Source organism: Loxodonta africana, chromosome 16 (assembly GCF_030014295.1).
Source record: "Loxodonta africana isolate mLoxAfr1 chromosome 16, mLoxAfr1.hap2, whole genome shotgun sequence".
NCBI classification, from domain to species: domain Eukaryota; kingdom Metazoa; phylum Chordata; class Mammalia; order Proboscidea; family Elephantidae; genus Loxodonta; species Loxodonta africana.
The window spans coordinates 41367231-41387972 of record NC_087357.1 but is presented as its reverse complement, the minus strand read 5'-3'; the positions used below and the strand labels follow the sequence as shown (position 1 = coordinate 41387972).

Below are 20742 nucleotides of genomic sequence, written 5' to 3'. Positions count from 1 at the left end.
TTTACTAAAAAAAGTGAAAAGACAAGCTACCAACTGGGAGAATATCTTTGGAAACCATACCTCCAATAAGAATCTAATAACCAAAATGTATATAAAACTTAGACAACTTAACAACAAAAAGGCAACCCAGTTAGAAATTGGGCAAAGGACTTCACTAGACATTTCACCAAAGAGGACATTCAAATAGCCACCAAATACATGAAAAGATGCTCAATATCATTAGTCTTCAGAGAGATGCAAATCAAAACCACAATGAGATGCCATTTCACTTCCACTCCATGGCTAAGATTTAAAAAAACACACACATGCACACACAACAAAAACAGGAAATAACAAATGCTGTCAAGGATGTGGGGTAATTGGAACCCTTATCCATTGCTGGTGGGAATGCAAAAGGGTACAGCTGTTGTCCAAAACAGTGTGGCAGTTCCTCAAAAAACTAAACACAGAACTACCACATGACCCAGCAATTCCACTCCTAGATATATACCCAAAAGACTTGAAAGCAGAGACTTGTATACCAATGTTCATTGCAGCAGTATTCACAATAGCCAAAAGGTGGAAACAACCTAAATGTTCATTAACAGATAAATGGATAAAAAAAATGTGGTACATACATACAATGGAATACTACTCAGCCAGTAGAAGAAACAGAGTCTTGATACATGCTACAATATGGATGGAACTTGAAGACATTATGCTGAGTGAAATAAGTCAGTTGCAGGACACATATTGTATGACCTCCATTACATACAAAGACAAGAAAAGGCAAATGTATATAGAGACCGAAGTTTATTAGTGGTTACCAGGGGTGGAAAGAAGGAAGAAGGGAGGGGTTAACAGTGATGGAAAAATCGCATTGATGGGTTGAACAGCTGATTATTGTAATTGCTGTCAATAAGTTGTACACCTGTAAAAAGCTGAACCAGCAAAAGCTATGTGATAGATATATTTACAACAATGACAAAAAAAAAAACCCAAAACTCGTAGCTGCTGAGGCTGCTTATGTACAACCAAAAACCTCATGGGATTTGGTTTCTTGGTTTGGAGGTTTAGGGTCATAGTTTCATGGGACATCCCAGTTAATTGGCCTAATAACATATTTAGGGCTTCTGTGCTACCTCCTAGCTCTCCATATAGTGTCTGGGGTCTTAAAAGCTTGCAAGCAGCTGTCCAAGGCACAACAACTGGTCTCTACTTTCCTGGAGCAACAGAGGAAGAAGAGTCAGAAATAGGAAGAAAATATGGAATGTGTGATTAATTCCCTTCATGAGTAACTGCCTCCTTTGCCATGAGACCAGAAGAACTGGAAGGTGCCTGGCTACCAGGGGTGGATTATCCAATAAGCAAGGTAAGCATAGGCTTACTTGTGGTACTTATTAATCTGTAGTGAACAATTTCACATGGGTTTCACTACGCCACATCAAAGTGAAACCCACGTGAAAGTGTTCACTACAGATTAGTAAATAAGCACAAGTAAGCCCATGCTTACCTTGCTCACTGAGTCATCTGCCCCGTCAGCAACTGTACATTTGAAAAGAGGTTTTGATTTTGTAGGAAGGTGCTATGGGTTTGGAAGAGAGAAAGGTGCCAGTCATACCTAGAAGCTGAATCTTTGTTGTGAAAAAATGTGAAATTGTGCACCACAGATTAGTAGATAAGCACATGTAAGCCTGTGCTTACTTTACTTATTGGATAATCTGCCCCTGCTGGGCTACCATTACTAAACATTCTGATCAATTCTATAGAAGAGTCCTGGTCGAAGGGTGTGGGGGGGCAGGGGAGGGGGGAAATGCAGAAGAGAATTTCAAATTCTCATGGAATCCAGACTTTCTGGAGCCATGGAGGCTAAGCGAATCCCTGAAATGACTGCTCTGAGATAATTTTTAAAACTTGAACCAAAAATATCCCCTGAAGTCTTCTGAAAACCAAATAATAATTTAGCTTAACTAGTAAAAAAAATGTTTGCCTTGAGCATTATGCTCTTTTAAGAACTATCTACATGGAATCAAAGTGACAACAGCAACTTGAAAGATTAGATAAGAACCTTAGAGGGCAGTGAGTTTATGTTAATGAGGGAAGAACAGCTCAGAAAAGGAGGGTGACAATGGTTGTACAACTCAAAGAATGTAATCAATGTCACTGAATTGCACATGTAGAAACAGTTGAATTAGTTATGTTTTGCTGTGTATATTCTCAACAACAATTAAAAAAAAGAAATGCTGTGGGAAACTGGAGCCTGCAAAGAGAGGCTTCAACTTCATCCTACCCACTGCAGTGCTTCTCTTGAAAGGTGTACCCATAGTGTCTTTTGTTCTGTCTCCTTTCAGATACACTGAACACAATAACCATTTAGACTACCCATAATAATTAGTTCCTTTGATTCCATACTCTCTGGATTCACACTTCACACTTCCTTCAAGGAGTCATAAACCAACAGAATGTGAGGCTAGAGACATCTTAAAGATCCTTGGTCCAATCTGTCCTCTCACTCCACTTTACAGATAGAAACACTGAGGTCCAGAGAGCGGACGCAATTTGCCCTTGTTAGCTTATTAGGAACTGAGCTAAAACCAGGACCAAGTCTTCAGGATACTGGGGGGATCTCTGAGAAGCCAAAGATGGGGATCAGCTCTCTATCCTCTGCAAGATCATCTGGGTCTCTTTGTCCCTATCCTTGAAGAGCCTTCAGAAATAAGGGGGTGGTTGCTATCCCTCTTGAGGCACCTGGATCCAAGCTCTTAGAATCTTCTACCTCCTATTCTCTACCAGGTGAGTTCTTCTCCCTCAAGTTTCAGGTGAAATATGTTGTTTTTGGAGAGGCCTTCCCCACCTCTCCCAGAGGGAGTTAGTCGTACCATCCATTGTTCTATTCATTCCTCATGACTTAGTCTTGTACATACTTGTTAACCTGTAGGCCTCCCCCACTACCATACACTCGTCAGAAGCAAAGGTTTGCTCTTTTCTCCTTTGTATCTGCCCTTGTGCCTTACCCAAATCCTGGTACATAGGAGGGATTTGATAGATGTGGAATGAGCAAATGAATGAGGGCTAGCCCAGGTACCAGGACCTTCACACATGCATTCTGGAGTTCTACGGCAGTTTGGCAAAGCTGCTCTACTGTTCTCAAAAAAGAACATTCAGGCAGCTAACTGTGTGCTCCTTCCAACCTCGGCACTAGCCTCAGGGAATCACAGTCAGTCAGGCCTCTTCTCCTGCAAGCATGTTCCAGACCTGGCAGTGGTTGGACTAAATGGCTTTAAGGCCCTTCAAACAACTAAGACTGGCCCAAGTGGGACTTCCTCCTTAATGTGGACTGTTCCATTTGGGCTGAGGGTTGTTTATGGGAGCAATCAGGAGAAAAAGTAGCCTGAGTGGTGCAAACAGTTTGAGCTTGGCTACTAACCTTTTTTTTTTTTACTAACCTGAAGTTTCGTGGTTTAAACCCACCCAGCGGCACCTCAGAAGAAAGGCGATCTGCTTCTGTAAAGATTACAGCCAAGAAAACCATATGGAGCTGTTCTACTCTGTAACACATGGGGTCACCATGAGTCAGAATCAACTCCATGGCAATGTGTTTTTCTTTTTTTAACATACCCGTTTCAGTGCTGGACTCAGAACAAGCACCCATTAAACTCTTGATGGGTACTTTAGAAACAGACCGCAGGTTGTGAAAAGCCAATTTCTCCTGTAAACACCTTTTGCTATTGAGTCTTGAGGCTGAAGGGATTGATCAGAAGAACTCAGCCTAAAATTGCTGTTGCCAGCTTCTATGCACAGCAGCCGAAATACATCTGAGCAGGAAATCTCCCTTTTATGTGGCAGGAAGCTGCACAGAATTAAACAATGCGATGTGAAGTATTCTGCAAAGGATGAGGGGGCCCTTAAGGCACTGCTGAACACACCCTCTGAGCAAGTCATTTCATTACCAAAATGTTAGCGATTGTACTGGCATGCCCCTTAATGAGGCCCAGGCATGAAGTTGATCCCCAGCCAAGTGGATCTACAAAGAATGACTCTTTCCTGGCCACGGTGGCCAGTCTTAAATTGGGAACCACTGCCTGTAAAGGAAGTCACTGGTGAAAGAATGGAGAATCACCACTGTTTGGGGAAGAAATAACTTGAGCACATCCCCAATGGAAGCTCCACACGCAAAGGTTAACAACCCAACTGCTCTCCTCGTAAGATCTGCAAATGCCAGCCCGAGCCAGGTGGAATATCATGAACATTAGGGTGGGACATGGACAAAAGACATTAAAAAAATGGAAGATCTTTGTGACTGACTAGAATCAGGGACTGAAGGCATAGGATGAGTCTGATTTCTTGGCATTAGGTAGAAAATTCTCCTAACCTTTTCATCTGACAGGCTATCCAATCCAGAAATACATGTTTTAACATGATAACTATATTTTTCACTTGAAAGAGTCATGGTGGATAATCTTGAGTTGTCAGGTTATCAACTGCAATCTGGGTTATTTGAAATGGCTAAATGGAGGCCATCTTTTGCATCTTTCCAGCTCACTCTCTTTAATACGTGAGCCCACAAGTCTGCAGCCACATACCGCACAGTGGCTGGTGGGTTCGAACCACCGACCATTCTGTTAGCAGCTAAGTGCTTAACCACCATGCCATTAGGGTAGCCACACAGGGAGCCTCAATTGATTGACCACACCACTTTCCCCTTCTCCCACTTCCTTCATATCTGTTTATCTGGAGCCCTGGGAAGCCTGTCTCAGCCTGTGATAGTAACTCTGCTTCTCATAATGAAGCCTTGTTAAGTGGTGGTACTTGGTCAAGGTAGGATTTCATTACCTTGGGCCAAAGATCATTACAAAATCATCAAAAAAAGGGCTGGTATAACACCATCTTCGGTGTAAGTTAAAAAAGTACAAAGCAGAACAGGAAACACTGAGTTTCTAAGCATGAAAACATGTAACATTTAGGAGGTAGCATGTTGATTTAGCTGAAGTGTTAAATAACTTTCCCAGGTTCCTAAAATACTAAAAAAAAAAAAGTTATAAAATAAATGTCTGTGTCCAACTGTAAGCAATTCATTACCCTTCATCCCAATTCTTGGGTAAACAGCAGTAGATTTCCCCCAAGAATTTTCTGGCATGGTTCCAATACACAGACCACAGCTAAGCTAATGAGGAAATGCTTCTAACCAAGAAGCAATGCAGACACAGGTTTGCTGGGAAATCATGGCAGGCATCTGCCTTTGATCGATCAAGGCTGTGAGCCAGTCTAGAAAACATTGCCCAGAGAGCTCTGTCTGAATCTGGGCAAGACAATGTCAACCTGGTAAGACACTCAACCACAGAGTTTCTCAAAATGAGCCCCCCAAACTGCCAATATCAGCATCTCCTGGAAGTTTTTTTTAACCACAGCCTGGGGGCTTCCCTCTAGACCAGCTAAATTGGACTCTCTGAAGGTGGGTACTAGAAATCTGCACATTTAAAGATCTCCCTTGATGATTTTAATACGTCTAAAATTTGAAAAACACTTATTTATTATGATCACTTTGGTTTTCCTATCTTGGGAAAAAATGCTATATATCCTGGGGAAAAAAAATACATTAGTTTGTTGGACAAAGCCATTTTATTAGCAACCCAAACCTGGAACCTGCGCCAATCTTCTCTCACATAAACAATCTTCCAGCGTATTAATCATTTTCCAATTCAGCTCTAACCAGGTTAGTCTCTGGATTCCCATGGTCTGTCCATCAAGGACAAGTGTCTCAGTTCGGCACCCAGAGCCCTCAAGAACGTGCTTCTCTCTTATCACACCTCTGGGTGAACTAGTCACTTTGGGCTATTCATTTGTGTTCCCTCAAAATGCCATTTCTTGGGTAAAAAAATTTAAACCATATCCATTGCCCATCCTTCATTCACACATTCATTCATTCACTCAACCAACCAAGCATTTATTGAGCAATTAGGATATCCCAAATGCTGGCACCCAGAATATACAGTTGAAATACACTGCTTAATAGGTACTTGCTCTAGGAAATTGTTTCTTGTCTGGCAATCAGTTAGTTACACATTTCCCTATCATCTGATTGCCCCTGCAATAATTTGCTTTGTCCTTTCATGAGGAATTTATTATATTCAGCCCTAGGCTATAAGGAGCCCTGGTGGCACAGTGGTTAAGAGCTATAGCTGCTAACCAAAAGGTTGGCAGTTTGAATCCACCAGCTGGTCCTTGGAGACCCTACAGGGCAGTTCTACTCTCTCCTGTAGGGTCACTGAGTCGGAATCGACTTGACTAGCAATGGGTTTGTTTTGGTCTGGGCCATAGTTATTCATGTTTATATCCTTCTGCTGAACCGGAAGCTCCCTGGGGACAAAACAATGCCTTTCTCATCTCTGTATGCCCCATAGGCAGGTGCCAGTAAATGTTTTCCAAACTGAATCGCATTTAATTTCAAATAAAGTGCTGTTGGTGTTTGTCAAATGAAATACATCTTAAGCAGTGTGAGTCTGGCTATGAATGAGTTTTTGCATTTCTATAGTTGGACAAAGCACAGGTTTAACAGATGGTTCTTCAAAAATAGATGTGAGATTTTAAAATTAGTTCATTCAAGCCACAGGAATGTAGGCTCCAGTCAAGCTGACTGACATCTGGTGAATCAAGTTGCCACGGTAACAGGTTTTCAGGCGGCCAAGTCTGTAGTCTTGCTCAGCCCATTCTTCCATCACTGAAGTCTTAGAGGTGGGTGGATCAAAAGGACACCTTTGACACCACGTGCTTACCGTCAAGCCACCAACGTCCCAGGGTGTGTGCTTTTTGCCATCTTGATGTAAGAGCTCGGAGAAAGTGTTCTTTAAAAACAAACCCCCAAGGTGCTGGATTCCTGTGATCTGTGGCTGATGAATTTTACTGAAAACCTTCCCATTTGTTTTCTATCATTAATATTTCAAATTTCTTCTTTGTGGGACCCACAATGTCAATGGTAACTTAAAAATCATTATCAGTAGTTATCAACAGGGGTTATCTCAGGAGGATGGGATTGTGAGAAATTTTCACTTTCTGCATCTTATGTTTCTGTGATGTTTAAAGTTTTATATGCAGGTATTGCTTTTGTACTAAAAAAAAAAACCCAGCAAGGTCAAATTTTTAAAAATTTGAAAAGATCTGTATAAATTAGAAGAAGCAGGTTCATATTATTTTATATAGAAGGTTAAAAAAAAATTTTTTTTTTTTTTTTTTAGAGTCAGTTGAAAGGAAGGGAGAAAAAGAAATTCTAGCCAGATGCCCTGATTATGACATTAAAGTGTGTGATGGCAGGAGGGATGGCTGTCCTGTGTTATTTCCCTGACTCATGTTTGTTGGCCTTATCTTCCCCCCAAAGACCCTAACTTGTTGTTTGTTTGTTTTTTGCAGTGCTTTCCCTAGCATGGGGCTGTAGTTAATCACTTGCCACCAGGAGCTGATTCTGACTCATGGTGACCCCAAGTTGTCTGAGTAGAACTGTGCTCCACAGAGGTTTTTTTAATGGCTGATTTTTTGGAAGTAGCTCCTCCAGCCTTTACTTCTGAGCCACTTCCTTTTTTTTTTTTAATTGTGCTTTAAGTGAACATTTACAATTTAAGTCAGTTTCTCATATAAAAACTTACACATACATTGTTATGTGACCCTAGTTGCTCTCCCTACAGTACGATAGCACACTCCTCTTCTCCACCCTGTATTTCCCCTGTCCATTCAACCAGCTCCTGTCCCCCTCTGCCTTCTCATCTCGCCTCCGGACAGGAGCTGCCCATTTAGTCTCACGTGTCTACTTGAGCCAAGAAACACACTCCTTACCAGTGTCATTTTATGTCTTCTAGTCCAGACCAATCTTTGTCTGAAAAGTTGGCTTCAGGAACGGTTTTAGTTCTGAGCTAACAGAGAGTCCAGGGGCCATGTCTTCTAAGGTCCCCCCAGTCTCAGTCAGACCATCAAGTCTGGTCTTTTTACTAGAATTTGAGTTCTACACCCCCCTTTTCTTCCGCTCCATCAGGGACTCCCTGTTGTATTCCCTGTCAGGTGGTCATTGGTGGTAGCCAGCCACCATCTAGTTCTTCTCGTCTCAGTCTAATGGAGTCTCTGGTTTATGTGGCCCTTTCTGTCTCTTCGGCTCATATTTTCCTTATGTCTTTGGTGTTCTTCATTCTCTTTTGCTCCAGGTGGGTTAAGACCAATTGATGCATCTTAGATGGCTGCTTGCTAGCATTTAAGACCCAGACGCCACTCACCAAAGTGGGATGCAGAACATTTTCTTAATAAACTTTCTTATGCCAATTGACCTAGATGTCCCCTGAAACCATGGTCCCCAGACCCCTGCCCCTGCTACTCTGTCCCCCAAAGTGTTTGGTTGTATTCAGGAAACCCTTAGCTTTTGGTTTAGTCCAGTTGTGCTGACTTCCCCTGTATTGTGTGTTGTCCTTCCCTTCACCTAAAATAATTCTTGCCTACTATCTAGTTAGTGAATACTCCTCTCCCTCTCTCCCCACCCTCATAACCATCAAAGAATGTTTTCTTCTGCATTTAAACCTTTTCTTGAGTTCTTATAATAGTGGTCTCATACAGTATTTGTCCTTTTGCAACTCATTTCACTCAGCATAATGCCTTCCAGATTCATCCATGTTATGTTTCATGGATTCATTATGTTCTTTATTGTTGTGTAATATTCCATTATATGAATATACCATAATTTGCTTATCTATTCATCTGTTGATGGGCACCTTGGTTGTTTCCATCTTTTTACTATTGTGAACAGTGCTGCAATGAACATGGGTGTGCATATATCTATTCGTGTGAGGACTCTTGTTTCTCTAGGATATATTCCAAGGAGTGGGATTGCTGGATTGTATGGTACTTCTATTTCTAGCTTTTTAAGGAAATGCCAAATTGATTTCCAAAGTGGTTGTACCATTTTACATCCCCACCAGCAATGTATAAGTGTTCCATAACCTCTCCAACACGTATTATTATTTTGTGTTTTTTGGATTAATTCTAGCCTTGTTGGGGTGAGATGGTATCTCATTGCAGTTTTGATTTGCATTTCTCTAATGGCTAATGATAGTGAGCATTTCCTCATGTATCTGTTAGCCACCTGAGTGTCTTCTTTGGTGAAGTGCCTGTTCATATCCTTTGCACATTTTTTAATTGGGCTATTTGTCTTTTTGTTGTTGAATTTTTTCAGTACCTTGTAGATTTAAGAGATTAGATGCTGATGAGATTTGTCGTAGTCAAAATTGTTTTCCCAGTCTGTAGGTTGTTTTTTTACTCTTTTGGTGAAGTCTTTGGATGAGCATAAGTGTTTGATTTTTAGGAGTTCCTGGCTATCTAGTTTCTCTTTTGGTGTTTGTGCATTGTTAGTAATGTTTCATATACTGTTTATGCCATGAATTAGGGCTCCTAGTATTATCTCTGTTTTTTCTTCCATGATCTTTATCATTTTAGATTTTATATTTAGGTCTTTGATCCAAGTTGAGTTAGTTTTTGTGCATGGTGTGAGGTATAGGTCTTGTTTCATTTTTTGTAGATGGATATCCAGTTATGCTACTACCATTTGTTAAAGAGACTGTTTTTTCCCCAATTAATGGACTTTGGGCCTTTGTCAAATATCAGCTGCTCATAAAAAAAAAAAAAATTTTTTTTTTTTTTTTTTTTTTGCTCATAGGTGGATGATTTTACATCTGGATTCTCAATTCTGTTCCATTGGTCTATATATCTGTTGTTGTACCAGTACCAGGCTGTTTTGACTACTGTGGCAGTATAATAGGTTCTAAAATCACATAGTGTGAGGTCTCCTACTTTGTTCTTCTTCTTCAGTAATGCTTTACCTATCCAGGGCCTCTTCCCTTTCCATATGAAGTTGGTGATTTGTTTCTCCATCTCATTAAAAAATGCCACTGGAATTTGGATCAGGATTCCATTGTATCTGTAGATCGCTTTGGGTAGAACAGACATTTTCACAATGTTGAGTCTTCCTATCCATGAGCAAGGTATGTTTTTCCACTTATGTAGGTCTCCTTTTTTGTTTCTTGCAGTAGTGTCTTATAGTTTTCTTAGTATAGGTCTTTTATATCTCTGGTTAGATTTATTCATAAGCATTTTATCTTCTCAGGGGCTACTGTAAATGGTATTGATTTGGTGATTTCCTAGTCTATATTCTCTTTATGGGTGTGGAGGAATCCAACTGATTTTTGTATGTTTATCTTGTATCCCAATACTCTGCTGAACTCTTCTATTAGTTTTCTTGTGGATCCTTTAGGGTTTTCTGTGTATAAGATCATATCATCTGCAAATAGAGATACTTTTACTTCTTCCTTACCAAATTGGATGCCCTTTATTTCTTTTTCTAGCCTAATTACTCTGGCTAGGACCTCGAGCACAATGTTGAGTAAGAGTCGTGATAAAGGGCATCCTTGTCTAGTTTCTGTTCTCAAGGGGAATGCTTTCAGACCCTTCCCACTTAGGGTGATGTTGGCTGTTAGCTTTGTATAAATGTCTCAGGTACGTCTGAATGGACTCAAACCTCCCAATCTTCCAGTGAACTGTCAACCGCTTTAATCATCGACACCGCCTGGGGACTCTGGGAGCTGTCATAGGTACTCCAAAAAAAAAAAATTTTTTTCCTGAAACATCCAGGGGATATTGAAAGATTAAAAAAAAGAAAGGCTTCTTTTAGCCCAATTCTGAAGCTAACATTCTGAATGCACCGCTTGACCCAGCTTAGGCGAATATTCATTTTACAGAACAAAACCAGCCCTTTCAGATTTAAAAAAAAAAAAAAAAAAAAACCCATTCAGTTTTTAAATAAAGCAATTTCACTTTGTCATCTCTCATATTTAAAGTGATATTGTTCTGCAGATCCAGCTCATTTGCAGGCCAGCACTTGGTAACATTCCTGGTTCAAATCCAAATGAAAAGAACCAAATTCTGGTTCACTTCTTATCTCAGTCCAGCAGTAGCAGGGATTCTAAAGAAATTCTGGGGAAGAATACCTTGGCTGCACTTGCACGACTGACTATACCTGAACAAGTCATTTTCCTAAGGGAATGGGTGGACCCTTTGAGCCCAAAAGTACTGCTTGGAGCTTTAGTGCTGCAAAGTCTTGGTCCAGAAGAAGAGGAGAAGGAGCTCAGGCAAAGGGAGCTTGGGTGGCAAGAATTTTCTCCCCAGTGGGTTTAAAAGTGCAAATAACAGTACCAGTTACAGTCAACTCCAACTCACGGTGATCCCGTGTGTGTCAGAGTAGAACTGTGCTCCACAGGGTTTTCAATGGCTGATTCTTCAGAAACAGATCACCAGACCTTTTCTCTGAGGCACCTCTGGGGGAACTCGAACTTTCAACCTTTTGGTTGACAGCTGAGTGAGCTAACCATTTACACCATGTGGAACTCCAAACGTTCAAGAGTTGGTTCTTTTCTGATTTCTAAAGAAGAAACCCTTTGCTCCAGGAAAATTGAATGTTTTCCGTGTTTGGGTTTCTGGGCTTGGGCTCACATGGGTCCACCTCAGGAAACAGGACTTCCCCCCACACTCTGAATCGCTTGATAAATTGCTCTTTCTCAAAGACTTTCTGGTCCACTGGGCCAAAATTTTTTTTTCTCTTCTTCCTTTTTTAATTGTACTTTAAACAGAACAGACTAGTTTCTCATTAAACAGTTAGTACACATATTGTTGTATGACATTGGTTAACAACCCACGACATGTCAACACGCTCCCTTCTCAACCCTGGGTTCCCTCTTACCAGCTTTCTTGTTCCCTTCTGTCTTCTAGTCCTTGTCCCAGGGCTGGTGTGCCCCTTTAGTCTTGTTTTTTCAAAAACATTTTTTAAAAGCCAAGCGTTTGTTCATCTCAATATGACTCTGAGCCAAACCTGATCATTCTATCCTAATAGCTCTGCTTTTGAGAAGACTCAGTTTGAAGGTTCATACATAGTATGCTCACGATTACAAGCCATCAGGGTTGGTTTTGTAATAATAGTAATAATAATAATAAGAGCTACCATTAATGTAGTACTTATTGTATACCAGGCAGTATGCTAAGTACTGAATATGCAATCTCTAATTTAACCCTCACAACAACTTTATGATGTAAGTACTAGTATTATCCATACTTTACAATAAAGAAAGCTGGGATTCAAAGAAGTTAAGTGACTTACCCAAGGTCACATGGCTAATTAACAACAGACATTGAATCCAGCCTAGACCAGGCAGAATCCAAAGTCCTTGCTCTTACCCACAGTGTTACACTTTCAGGATAAAAGAGTCTTGTCTTCAGGCCTGGAGTTCCTGGAGGCTGGTAGCTGTATCTTAAAGTACTTATCACACTAGCATTGCAGCATCGAGTAACAGTACTCAAGAAACCTGGCAACCAATTCTTTTACTCAACCAATTTTCTATAATTTGCAAAGTTTATTTTTTTCCTAAAAGCCTGGCTGGAAGGTTAACACAAAGGAGCGCATTTAACATTTTGGCTTAGAATGAATAAACATGATGGAACTGCCTTTGATCTGCTAGTAAACAGGTGTCACTTAGGTAAATGTCCGTGAGAGTGAACGTGCCCTGATCCTCCCAATTCAGAGGCCACTCCAGATATCCCACCAGTCGAAGCTGCCTTCTTTGGGCCAGAAAGTACCTGCAGCCCTTCCCTGACCAATGCAAAGCTGGTGACAGCAGACATCGGCAGAGGAGGAGGAAGGCAATGGGTTGGGCCGTGCAGTTCGGCACCTGATGGTCAGTACTGGAGTGCTTCTTCTGCATTTTATTGCTCTTGGTTTCGGCAGCAAAGGGAGCTGTGGATGCTCTTGAGCCATGGCAGGGCTATGGGGCTGAGAGTGTCTCAGTACCAACTAGCATGCTCATGGTGTGCTGGGCAGAGGGCGATGTACAGAGCATTTTGCTGATGTGCCAGGGCTATATCAGTCCCAACTCTCACCAGGTTAGAAGAAGCCGGCTAACCCGTGCTGGAACTCACAACTACTTGGCCAAGAAATGGGCAGAGGTGTTAATATTGGGCCGTCTGCAATGTGTGGGTGAATGGGAGCAAAGGCTGGGATCAGGCTGAGGCACAATAACAAGTCAGGAAGGACCAGGGGCAGAGATTCCACAGAGCAGGAAGAGTGGACACTAAAGAGGGTGTGGCGCAGACTACTCAGGTGGCCAACGAGCTGAGTGCAAAACCAAGAGAAACAAAGAGATGACAGGGTATGAAGAGCTGAGCCTGACAGGAACAAGGGCCAGGGAGTCCTCCTGGGAAGGAGAATTTCAAGGCTGCAGATGAGTGTGGTGGATGAGTGGGCCCCTCCCTTTCTGGTGCACATGCCAAGGCTGGGCAACAGAAGAAGCATTTGGTAATGCATCTCAGGGCTGAGCAAGGGACAGAGATGCTTTTCATATCACATCACTCTGGAAAAATGCTTAGAGGAGCTCAAAGTCAGTTGTGTGAAAGGCCTGTCTTGTGGACCCTTGTAGTCTTGAGGCCCAGAATTCTCCCCCAAGCCACCAATCAGAGCCTTATTTAGAGTAGAGCCCAATGGCTCTGAATGACTGAACTTGCGTCAGAGACTGAGGAGAATATGAGGTGGGTTGTGCTGAATGGAAGCAATTGGTTAGAGGACTGAGAGGATATCTGGGGGTATGGAGGTGGACAGTGGCAAGGGAGAGAGGGAAAGAGGCTCCAATCCAAGGGCACCAACCATAAGACTGGAGGCCTGAGAGCAGAGACTGGTGGTCCACACCCTTGGGAGGTGAGGGGACTCCCTGAGAGAACGGGGAGGGCACTCCCTGAGCCTTACAGCCAGGGGACATTGCATGGGGTGGAAGCTACAAACCTGAAACAAAGCCACACTTGGGACACTCTTCTGGAGTCTGTGTGTGTGCTTGATAGGCTGTTTAGTAACGGACTGTCTTCCCCTTCCCTTACATGTTCAGCTCGTGGCCAATACCAATCGTTACCGACAGTGTCAAAACACTTTCTTCGGAGCCCTTCTTTGTGTGTCTTCAGTAGTTTCCCCTTGGGATGGACTAGGTCTTCAGAAGGCTCAGCTTACCTCCCATGCCTGGCATGCTGGTCCCACTTGGGTCATTTTGATGTGGAGCTGAAGGTGGATCATAGCCAATTACCAAGTCAATGGTGGCCTAGATAGAAATAATTCACAGCAGACACAATCAGTGCAGGGCATCTGAATGGTATAAACTTAACCCAAATCAACCCAGCAGGAGTAAAAGTCTTAGAAGGGGTACCCAGAGGGAGGGGGAAGTAAGAATAGCAAAGGAGAAAGATGACAGGCATTCAACTGTTTATGTCTTCCCACATGTGAGCCAAGGTGGAATGGGAAAAAGTAGAAGCCTGGGAATGGAGTTACCTGTAACAGGTTGCCAAGTATATCATTGCTAAGGGGCAACTCAAACTAGAGTAAAGTTGTGACTAGCAAGTGTGAACTTGTAATTAGGCTCCATCCTACACTGGGGATGGCCAGAATTACAGTTACAGAGGCTGGTTTTAAATTATAGATTTATTTGTTTGCCTGTTGACTTAAAAGAATTGTAAGTGACTAACAAAAAATGCATATACAATGTGATTCATGAAAGCAGAATAAAAATGGGAAATCAAGTCTGATTAAAAAGTAAACAATATGTAAACCATAAAGTTCAACATAGTTGCCACTCCTTTGCCATAAAATGTGGCTCCAAGATGCCTAGGAGCCAAGGCAAAAAGGAAAACAAAAATGTTATGTAACTTTCATTATCAGAATGGAGGAAACATACTAGTTCCTTACAGGTGATAAAGTTATTCCAGCTTATAAAATCAGAGATAAATTTTTCACCTGGGGCATTATTTTAGGGCAGAGTTTCCTATGCTTTTATATTTCAAGAACCTACAAAATTTCAACAACAAAAAAAATCTGCTAGGGGTATCAACATACAGTTGCTAACTTTTACTTTGCCAAACACATTCCCATAACTACCATCTACTATCATAATCATTTCATAAAAGAAAGGCATTCTAATACAAAAAATTGGGAAGGAAAACTTCAGAATAAAGGAAGTCATTTGCAAATGGATCTGTTTTCTCAAAACCAATTTCTGTTTTTTGGGAAATGAACTAGTTATAAATTAACGTTCTTTTCTTAATGAACTTCCATTTAACCATCTCACTTCAAAGCCATTCAATAAAGTGGAAAATGCTCACCCCAGTCTCTTGCCCCTTTTCGTTTAGCAGGGGTGTAAGTTTGTAGGGCAGTGATCTGCTCTGGTCACCAATCAGGTCTTTCAGGGGTACAGTCGCAGTGCCAATTAATCTGCAGGAGAAATGACAAAGGACGCAGCGGACTAAGTAAGAGGCACACTTCCATTTACTCATCAGATCTCCAATTCCATTCCTGCTCATCTGTTACAATTAAAATCACCTCATAGTGAAATGTGAGTCATTTTCAGGGTATTTTGGTAGTAAGCACGATGTATCTGCCCTCACTTCTCCACAACAAGTACTCACTTCAAGAGTCAAACTATGATACTTATGAAATTTCAACCAGCCATGACTGAGACAGATGGGCGAAAGGTGAAGACTAAATATCCAAAAAGCCAAAACCCTGTTGCCACTGAGCCAATTTGGATTCATAGCGACCCTATAGGACAGAGTAGAACTGCCCCACGGGGTTTCCAAGTAGTGGCTGGTGGATTCGAACTCCCGATATTTTGGTTAGCAGCCAATCTCTTTAACCACTGCACCATCCTAGAATCCAGGAAGAGAGAAAAGTAGCCCAAAATTCAGTAAGAAAGTAAGACTTTCCTCTTTAAGAGAAATTTTAAAGGACTCATGAAACTGCCTACTGTAAAAACACCCCCCACCCCAAGTAGACCTTCTCAAACTGTGAGTCAGGTTGCTGTTTGATGATGAGGATAACCAGCTACCCCATTTATTTGGGGGCAATATTCTCCAAAAGTGGAGTGTGTACTTTTCTCTCTCTTCCTGGGCCCTGGAGGGTTATGTTCAGCCTTTACTACTTACTCACTATCCTTATTGTATGTACATACTGGTACAGAAGTGCACATGTGTCCCTGCTCACTACAGTGCAAGCTCCACAAAGGCAGGGATGGCTACCTCTTTCTGTTGCACTACTCGAACCTCAGTGCCTAGTTGAACAGTTGCCATTGAATTGATATCAACTATTATAGATTGAATTGTGTCCCCTAGAAATGTATGCCAACTTGGCTAGTCCATGATTCCCAGTATTGTGTGATTGCCTACCATTTTGTCATCTGATATGATTTTCCTATGTGTTGTAAATCCTACCTCTAAGATGTTAATGAGGCAGGATTAGAGGCAGTTATCCTAATGAGGCAGGACTCAATCTACAAGATTAGGTTGTATCTTGAGTCAATCTCTTTTGAGATATAAAGGAGAGAAGCCAGCATAGAGACAGGGGAACCTCACACCACCAGTAAAGTGGTACCAGGAGCACAGCACATCCCTTGGATGCAGGGTCCCTGTGCTAAGAAGCTCCTAGGCCAGGTGAAGATTGATGACAAGGACCATCCCTGCACCCCCAAGAACCAACAGAGACAGAAAGCCTTCCCCTGAAGTGGGCACCCTGAATTTGGACTCCTAGTCTACCCAACTGTGAGACAATAAATTTGTCTTTGTTAAAGTCATCCACTTGTGCTATTTATGTTTTAGCCGCACTAGGACACTGACTTAGTTGACTCCATGTGTGTAAGAGGGGAACTTTGCTCCACAGGGTTTTTAACAGCTGATTTTTTCAGAAATAATTGTCAAGTTTTACTTCTGGGGTGGCTCTGGGTGGACCTGAACCTCCAATCTTTCTGTTAGCTGTGAGCACATTAACCATTTGCACCACCCAGGAACGCTGCCTAGAACATTGAGTTCCCATGGAGTCAATTCCGACTCATAGAGACCCTATACGACAGAGTAGAACTGCTCCATAGAGTTTCCAAGGCTGTAATCTTTACAGAAACAGACTGCTACATCTGTCTTCTGCAGAACAGCTGGTGGATTTGAACCTCTGACCTTCTAGTTAGCAGCTGAGTGCATAACCACTACGCCACCAGGGCTCCTTGCCTAGAACATGGCAGGTATTTAATAGATACTTACTGAACTAAGGAAAGAAAAAGTCTACATATATTGAGAATGAATATCTGAAATATTTTTATAGTTAGGGTACATGACCAAGAAAAATATAGAGACCAAAATCCCCAGGAAGTTGGTCAGTATAAAAATGTAGCCAGAGGAGGCGAAGCCAAGATGGCAGAATAGACAGATGCTTCCGGTGAGCCCTCTTTACAACAAAGGCCTGAAAAAACAAGTGAAATGAGTATATTTGTGACAAGCTGGGAGCCCTGAGCATCAAAGGTAAGCTTAGACAACGAACTGAGGGGCAGGGGGAGGAAGAGGCTGTTCAGAAGTGGGGAGGAGTTACTGGACCTGAATTGCGGGGAGCCCTCAGGCACCATTCCTGGAGCAGCAGCGGCAGCAGGCTGGTACTAGAGTTCGGCCGCAGTTTCCTCAGGGAAAAGCAGCCAGCCACACAGCCCACTTAAACCTCCGTAACCTGAGAAGAACGGCAAGCTCTCGGCAAAAGCTAAGTACTTGTGTATATTTTACCATGCCCCCCCACCCCCAAGCCAGCTTCAGCAGCTGAATCCCTGGGCCTGAGATAGATCCCGGTGAACACCTAGAGCCATCCTCCCAGTCTTGGGGGAGGAAAAAATTTGCAACTGGGGGGAAAAGATAATTTGCTAGCTCCATTAACCAGGGGAGCTCAGGACAGAAGCAGCTCCTGTCCAGGCATAAACTGTCCGTGGACCTTGAGCACCTTTCCCTTCTGCATGGACCTGTGTGGGCCTATTTCGGGAGAATAGGCCCTTGTTGGCAAACTCCAACCATTTCAGCTGTGTGGTGGAGAGGTGGGTGTTTGATGTTTGATGTTGCTTTGCCTATTAAACAAGGTCCTCACCTACCCACAACAGGGACCTAAGGACTGGTAACTCCACTCAGATCACCCAGCCACCTGCGACAGGGGTCCAAAGATAACTGGTACCTACCAGTCCTTACAACAAAAACTTTGGGTGCCCATGGTCCCTCAGCAGAACCCACCCACCACCACATTCTAGGGAACAGAGGCGTGATTTCCTCAGAGACACTTGGGGGTCAGTTCTCAGCCCCCTGCCTTGTTAAGAGCGTGACCCCCTGCTGTAATCAGATACCCGTACATACACCAATCACCCCTGCCCCTCTAAGACTGTAGGACAGAGCCTGTACCACACACTTGATATCAGCTACCTGGGGACCTGAGCTGAATTCATACAAGAAAACTAAATGGGCTCCTAGACTGATATACCTGATAACAGCTCTAGTCAGCTAGGGACAGAACACCAGAGCTCCAAAGGCAAAAATAATCAAGCTAGCTCACTCAAGCAACCCATAGGGGTATACCAAAACAAAACAAAGCAAGCAGCTACAGCATGGTAAGCAAGCATAAACTAATACAATAACTTATAAATGGCTTGGAGACAACAGTGAATATCAAGTCACATAAAGAAACAGGCCATGACCACCTCAACAGGCTCTCAAAACAAAGAATCCAGAGAACTTTTAGATGAAAGTGCATTCCTGGAATTACCAGAGCCAGAATACAAAAGTTTAATATACAGAACCCTTCAAGACATCAGGAAGGAAATGAGGCAATATGCAGAACAAGCCAAAGAACACACAGATAAGGCAACTGAAGAAATTAGAAAGATTATTCAGGAACATAATGAAAAGTTTAATAAGCTGGAAAAATCCATAGACAGACAGCAATCAGACAATCAGAAGATTAAAAATAAAATTACAGAATTAGATAATTCAATAGAAAGTCAGAGGAGCAGAATTGAGCAAGTAGAAGCTGGAATTCCTGAACTTGAAGATAAATCACTTGGCACTAATATATTTGAAGAAAAATCAAATAAAAGAATTTTAGAAAATGGAAGAAATCTTAAGAATCATGTGGGACTCTATCAAGAGAAACAACCTACGAGTGAATAGAGTACCAGAACAGGGAGGGATAACAGAAAATACAGAGAAAATTGTTGAGGATTTGTTGGCAGAAAAATTCCCTGATATTGTGAAAGATGAGAAGATATCTATCCAAGATGCTCATCGAACTCCACATAAGGTAGATCTTAAAAGAAAGTTACCAAGACATACTATAATCAAGCTTGCCAAAACCAAAGATGAAGAAAGAATTACAAGAGCAGTGAAGGATAAAAGAAAAGTCACCTACAAAGGAGAGCCAATAAGAGTAAGCTTGGACTACTCAGCAGAAACCATGCAGGCAAGAAGGCAATGGGATGACATATCTAAAAAATTGAAGAAAAAAACTTGCCTGCCAAGAATCATATATCCAGCAAAACTGTCTCTTAAATATGAAGGTGAAATTAACACATTTCCAGATAAACGCAAGTTGAGGGAATTCATAAAAACCAAACCAAAACTACAAGAAATACTACAGGGAGTTCTTTGGTTAGAAAATCAATAATATCAGGTATTAACCCAAGACTAGAACACTGGGCAGAGCAACCAGAAGTCAACCCAGACAGGGAAATCCAAAAAAGCAAAACAGGACTAAAAAAAAAAAAAATGCCCAACACAGGGTAACAGCGATGTTATTATATAAAAGAAGACAACATTAAAATAATAAAGAGGAACTAAGAAATGTGATCATACACCTTCCATACGGAGAGGAAGAAACGGAGATACAAAGAAATAAAACTTAGTTTTAAATTTAGAAAAATAGGGGTAATAATAAGGTAACCACAAAGGAGACAAACTATCCTACTCATCAAAATAAAATACAAAGGAAAAATACATGCTCAGCAGAAACAAAATCAACAACAACAAATATGAGGAAAGGACAATACATAAAGAAAATCTACTCAGCACATAAAATCAAGCAGGAAAAAGAAACTGTCAACACACAAGAAAAGGCATCAAAATGATAGCACTAAATTCATACCTATCATAATTACCCTGAATGTAAATGGACAAAATGCACCAATAAAGATACAGAGAGTGGCAGAATGGATAAAAAAAACAAGATCCGTCTATATGCTGCCTACAAGAGACATACCTTAGACTTAGAGACACAAACAAACTAAAACTCAAAGGATGGAAAAAAATATATCAAGCAAACAGCAAACAAAAAAGAGCAGGAGTGGCAACATTAATTTCTGACAAAATAGACTTTAAAGTTAAATCCATCAGAAAGGATAAGGAAAGACACTATATAATGATTAAAAAGACAATACATTAAGAAGATATAACCATATTAAATATTTATGCACCCAATGACAGGGCTGCAAGATACATAAAACAAACTCTTTTCAGCATTGAAAAGTGAGATAGACAGCTCCACATTAATAGTAGGAGACTTCGACACAGCACTTCCGGTGAAGGACAGGACATCCAGGAAAGAAGCTCAATAAAGACACGGAAGATCTAAATGCCACAATCAATCAACTTGACTTCATAGACATATACAGAACACTCCACCCAACAGCAACCAAGTATACTTTCTTTTCTAGTGCACACGGAACATTCTCTAGAATAGACCACAAATTAGGTCATAAAGCAAGCCTTAGCAGAATCCAAAACATTGAAATATTACAAAGCATCTTCTCTGACCATAAGGCCATGAAAGTAGAAATCAACAACAGAAAAAGCAGGGAAAAGAAATCAAACACTTGG

At 41.6% G+C, this 20742-nt stretch overlaps 1 protein-coding gene across 2 annotated transcripts in view; it reads right to left on the bottom strand.

The window, feature by feature from the left end:
- The window catches only part of MYOF (myoferlin), a 190043-nt gene that overhangs the window by 105316 nt on the left and 63985 nt on the right, over positions 1 to 20742 (bottom strand). For both annotated transcript variants that reach the window (XM_064269568.1, XM_064269569.1), the window contains exons 4-5: positions 15187 to 15295; positions 14045 to 14132 (exon numbers count right to left, since the gene is read on the bottom strand). In XM_064269568.1, the coding sequence (XP_064125638.1) occupies positions 14045 to 14132; positions 15187 to 15295 (197 nt within the window). The remainder of the gene's footprint in view (positions 1 to 14044; positions 14133 to 15186; positions 15296 to 20742) is intronic.